At 33.8% G+C, this 6,125-nt stretch overlaps 1 protein-coding gene across 2 annotated transcripts in view; it reads right to left on the bottom strand.

Moving 5' to 3' along the window:
• The window catches only part of LOC108692677, an 18,242-nt gene extending 16,882 nt beyond the window's left edge, over nucleotides 1–1,360 (bottom strand). For both annotated transcript variants that reach the window (XR_001931999.1, XM_018201047.1), the window contains exons 1-2: nucleotides 927–1,360; nucleotides 604–726 (exon numbers count right to left, since the gene is read on the bottom strand). Coding sequence is in view for 1 of the 2 variants with exons in the window: in XM_018201047.1 (XP_018056536.1) it covers nucleotides 604–726; nucleotides 927–1,273 (470 nt within the window). In the remaining variant the exon portion in view is untranslated. The remainder of the gene's footprint in view (nucleotides 1–603; nucleotides 727–926) is intronic.
• Nucleotides 1,361–6,125: the final 4,765 nt, after the last annotated feature.

The following is a 6,125-nucleotide window of genomic DNA, read 5'->3' as shown; positions in this document are numbered from 1 at the left end:
ATATATATATATACATTTTCCATGAAGCTTCCTCTTCATAAATGCTCAACATTTTTCAAATGAATTCGTATTAAAAGACTACAGCCTAAGGTCATAATTTTTGAACTTCTAAGCTGTGCAATTAATTAGAATATAATAACAATAATACTTATTGGCCGAGTGATTTAAGGACACATACACACCTTGATGGAAAAACGGAAAGCGAAAAAGCAGCAGCCAATTAGAACTCTAGCTGGTAGTCTACAATTTCGTACAACTTATTTTTTGTATTACTTACTGTCATTGCGAGTTCTGATTGGCCACTGCTTTTCCGTTTTCTGCTTTTCTGTCAAGGTGAATACACTCTAAGGTTCAAGGTGCCACCTTCTCAATTCAATATCGAGTTTGAGATTTTAAGGACTTCATAGGATCATGGGATTTGAATCCCACTTCTGACAACAATATGTGCTTTCCATTTAGCAACACAAATTGACACAAGTGTCTATCTTTGTTTTGAATGTCAAGAAAAATAGAATGATATATCAACTTGTGTCATCAAATGAAAAGCATTTGATATATATATTCTTGTGAGACTTATTGTATATTACCAGTATGGGATCTTACCTATATAGAATTCTTACAGACTGTGGTGCAGCCTTCATATGTTCACGTGTGTAGATGTATGATCCGGTACCAATCAGAGTGCCAGCCAGTAAGAAATTCGTAATGTCTTTCTTTGGGAATACTCTGAAAAAAAAAAAAAGAAATAGTACTATTTATAATTTCTCTTTTAATTCATCATTTACATTCTGCAACTCATTAAAACTTAAAATCTAAGATATATTCTTCTGTCGTAATATTCACGCAAATTGCATAGAATTACGTAATAAGAGACGACAGAAGAGAACTCGTTATCATCGTGTTAAATTAAACGAAGTGGAGCTTACTTGACGACGAGGCTCGGATTCATGACATTGATGGACATCGAAGTGTACGAGGCGGCGCCGAACGCCGGCGCATAGAACTTGGCGATGTTGCACCGTGTGACCGGTCGCAGGCCAAGCTTCTTTATAATCGTCGAGCAGCAACCGCCGCCGTTACCGCTACCCCCAGCGGCATCGCCGCCGCCGTTTCCCGGACTGGACATTTTTCCTTTGTTGTGTCGACGCGTTCTTCCGTATCGCTGGAAAATTCTTTTCCCGGAAGAATTACTACTTACTAACTGTCGCCGCACGTCAAGAATTGTCGTCTCGCGAGTACTTTGGTCGGTAACCTTCGACTCGCACGTACACATACACAGTTACATGCGCACGCACAAATCACATGCACCGCGCGCACGCGTGCTGGCGAACGTCACTGTGAAAACTGCGAAGTACGCGGCAATGCGCAGGCGTGAAAAGCAAGGCGGCCCGTCGAGTGGCGCTCCTGTTGCCATATAATAAAGTCACTAGTAAGCCTGAAATTCACTGCGCTCATCGGCATCACATATACAAATATATACAATAGCGTAACTCTCAGTCAGCACTTTTGATATTAGTGTTTCCCAAAATGGAGTGCGCGAAATAAGTAAGTTCCTCGGTAGCGCCATCTGACTTTCTTTCTCAGTTGCTCTTTATTTTTCCTCTCTCTCTCTTTCCCTCTCTCTCTCTCTCTCTCTCTCTCTCTCTCTTTCTCTCTCTCTTTCTCATTTGTACATCAAAGTTTAATCTAAATAATAATACTATATTATATATAATAAAACTAAAAGAAATAGATTTATAATTGTAATGCACTGCAAAATAAAAAAAATACAAAAATAAGAAGATAATAAAAATAAGAAGAAAAATAAGAAGAAATTATATAAATATTGTATGATACAAATATTATACTGTAAAAATATTTTAATTAACAACTGCAGCACACGATGCTTGTTTTTCTTAGATCGCTTGCGTTTTAGTAAATTATTAGAATTGCATCACATAAAATGCAAATTTTCTAACTAAAACAAAAGCAATCCAGCTGGAAAACAAACAACATACTTAAATCGTTAAAGAGAAACAGTATTTAAATAACTCTGAAAGAGAGAACGGAAAAAGAAAGAAGTGAGATAACGTTACTAGACAACTTTTTTATTTCGCACACTCCATTTTGGGAAACATAAAATCAGGAGAGTTGCGCTACTATATATACTGCCGGCACCGTTCTATCACGTGTTTAACAGCACAAAGTCGACTCTAAGTCGACTCTAAGTCGACTATAGCTTCTAGAAAAATGCGTGAAAAATGGATATCTCTAAGTTAACTTTAGACGACTTGGAAACATCTCTAAGTCATACAATATCTCACTTTAAAGACGATTGTAAGCCGATCATTTAAGTCAATTATTCTAGGCTGTGGTCCGATTCATGCCCACAACATTCATGAACAACATTCCTTGTTTAACTACAGTTAAATAAGAAGAACGAAATGATTCCACACTTTGTGAGCGTAAATCGCATTAAACGTGTTAAAGATAAAAAAAATCTAAAGGTAATAAACGTAATAAAATCGACATGAAAAGATGTTTGTACAAAATCAACTTACAGTTGACTCTAAGGGCCTGACTTAACAAAGTCAACTTACAGTCGACGTTTGTGCTATTAGAGCATGAGCAAATGATCGAATGAATTGTTAAAATTAGAAAGATAATAATTATGAGACCACTCTTAGGGTTCACACCTTGACGGAAAAGCGAAAAAGCAGCAGCCAATCAAAACTCTAATTGGTAGTTTATCAATTTCGACTTTTTGTACTACTTACTACCAGCATGAATTCTGATTGATCAGTGCTTTTCCGTTTTTTGTTTTTCCGTCAAAGTGTGAACGCGCCTTTAGGCCGGGTTCACACCTTGACGGAAAAACAGAAAACAGAAAAGCGGAAATCAATCGGAACTCGCAGTAGGCGGTTCACTTATCTGCTTCTGTCTTTCCGCGAGTTTTAATTGTCTTCCATTTTTCCGCTTTTTCGTCAAGATATAAATCCGACCTTAGGCTTATTTGACACGTTTTTATATGAAACGAAAGAATCTGGTAAAAAAAAAATGCTCTACCTTGTAATCCGAAATGTTACGCGTTAAAGTTGATGACTATTGAGATTAGGAAATCTGTTAGGAATCTGTTAGGAAATCTTACGATGATAAAATGAGGTCTATAATTGTACTGTTATACAGATTTCGATTAGTTTAGACTTTCACGTAATGCAAAAGGGCGCATGATTTCTATAATTGTACTATTGCAAAATCGAAACTCATGTGCATTTTTTTCAGATAGAATAAGCTAAAATGAACCATAAATTGAATTCGACGCATGGTGGTTCTATCATTCGGTGTAACAACAAAATAGAATAAAAAGCATAAGGGTGCAAACCTATGCAGCGGAACGTAGAACGAGAGCAGAACCAATCACGAGTGTTTCGCAGTTATCGTTAAGCGGTTTCGAATCTCTTCATTTCCATGGAGCGCAATCAACGTAAGCGGAATCAACAACAAGTCCATAAATTATGTATTTGTTATACATTTTTATTATTATATCTAAGTACAGAATTAAATGCATTTCTTGAAAATAATGATTAAAGATGTTAAAATTTATGAAATTAGTCTTAATGTGACTTTATGAAATAACGATTTATGATTGGTTGCGCAAAGTCTGCGATATGCTCATTTCGCTACTATTGGTTCACGTTTCAACATAACAAAATTGGCGGAATAAGAGAGATATTAATCGTCTTCCACGATCCTTCCTCTCTCTCATTATTGTCGACCACATTTGAATACTTAGATAGGAATTATGTAGTCCATTCTCTATATCATATTACATGAAGAATGCTCCATTCTTCATGCAATTTTAATGACAATTTATGTTTTAGTATTACTGTAGAGCATAATGTCAAAGAATAATGTCTCTATTTTTAAGTTATGTGTGTACGTAAGCGTATATGAGAGAAGTTTTGCGATTCGAAAGCCGCCTATCGAGAACCACCAATATCAATTCAAAAACCCGATTTTGACTACAGGCTTTTCAAAGCCTGATTTTTATTATAGGCTTTTCAAAGCCTAGCTCGGCCTCTTATTTTCTATACTTCATGGTTATTATTAAATATTTTTCTATAATAATTTATGTATATGGGGCATTTTTTTATCAAAAAGCCCTCCACTCGACATCCATTATGTCATTTAAGATTTTTCTCCCCCCCTTACGTTCTCTGCCCCTCAATGGTAGGGGATGCATATCCATTCCAAAAGATACATTAAAAAAAAAATCAAAACCCTTTGCCCTTTTTTTCACAATTTTTATTTTCTCGAGTTATTAACTCTAAGAGTTATTAAGATCCAAAACTTTTTTTTTTGTACAACCTATATAGCCTAAATAGGATCTCGTAATTCAAAGTCATATTACGCGTAAACGGTTAAAATTACAAAAATTACTTTTCAAATCCTAGTTCGGTCTCCTTAATCTCTATCCTCCATGGTAGCAGCATAAAAAACGTACATAATATTATATGCAGTATAGATACAGCGTATCAACACTGTATCTGTACTGCATACTTTAGGTGCATTATAATACATAACCCATATCGCATCAATACAGCGTATTATTATCAACAGGAATGAGATCTTTAATCGAAGACGATATACATGGTAACTGATATTGTGAAAGTACAGCGTATGATTTTCTAACCTGAAAATATAACATTAAGATTAAATATTAGTAAAGCGAGGAGCACTCTTTCATAACGTATAACACATAATGCACAAGAAAATGTACCAATCAAAGTCTTTCGTTTCCTTCTTTTTCATGAAAGAATTCTGATTGGTTGAATTTCTTATGCCTCGTGTTATATATGCATTATGCAAGAGTGTGCTCCGCACTTAACAGACGTTCAGTTAAACTGCACAAATTTTTATTAGGATCATATTGAACAGATGTATCATAATTATATAGATGTTCGTAGATCATCGTGAAGTGTAGCGGTTTCCATACATATGGTTTAAAAAATCAAGAATAATAGATGGCGGTATGCAATATGGATGAGGTGACCGTTTCGAAGCACTATGAAATTAATTCCCGAATTCAGGGAAAAACGTTTTTTTTTTATCATAATTTTATGATATGTATTCTGGGATAAGATATTAATCAATAATAATATTCACATAAAAATCATTTTGTTTTGATTGTGATCTAAAATTTGTTTAATATATTGTATTAATTTAGTTCAGTGTTAGTCCATTGCGTCCTAAAATGGACGTTTTTAAGAAATCCAAAATAACACTAGATATTTTTAAAATGTTTTTAAAATATCTATGGATCTAATCTTTATGTTTTTAATATGTCCAAAACGTCCAACACAAACGTTTTAAAAATATTTTTAAAACATTACGTATTATGCTGCCTAGGATATTTATATTTTCATTACAGAAATGATTTCCTTCCGCATCGATGCATGTTTCGCATCGACATCATATAAATTTCGAGAGTTCCTGAATAATAATTACATCAATAGATGGATTGGTAGAGGAGGATCTCCATTGTTTGGCCTGCACGTTCTCCCAATTTGAATTTTTTGGATTTTTATTTATGGGGACATCTTGAGACCTTCTTGTATGATATCCTTATTGTGGAAGTACTCTGAATTCGTATTATTGTTGCGTGTGAAAAAATACGAAATACTTCAAAAATTTTTGAACGTTTTCGACAATCCATGCGACGTCGATGTGAAGCATATATATCGATTCCAGCAATTTTTGTGATGAAAATATAGATGTAAGTATAAAATAAAAAAATGTTTATAACTTGGAAAGGAAGCGTTTTTGAATCCATGTTTGTAATTTTTTTCATCCTTACAATGAGGGATATGTTCTTAGAGTTTGGCCAAATATTTCTGAAACATCCTGTATATATCGTACTTTTAAATTATTTGATTTACAATTAATTGTTTTATTAATTTTACTATTTCATACTTACTTCTACGTCTTGTACATCATCGTTTTCAGATAGAATTAAGAGATTCATTTATTATTAAAATTAATACATTATCTAAAATTAATACATTTATGTAATATTTGTAAATAAATAAAATATAATTAATTTAATAATTTTACTGTCCCGTTTACTTCTATATTCTGGATATTAT

This window comes from Atta colombica, unplaced genomic scaffold, assembly GCF_001594045.1.
Source record: "Atta colombica isolate Treedump-2 unplaced genomic scaffold, Acol1.0 scaffold78, whole genome shotgun sequence".
NCBI lineage: Eukaryota > Metazoa > Arthropoda > Insecta > Hymenoptera > Formicidae > Atta > Atta colombica.
This window is presented reverse-complemented; position numbering and strand designations above follow the sequence as displayed.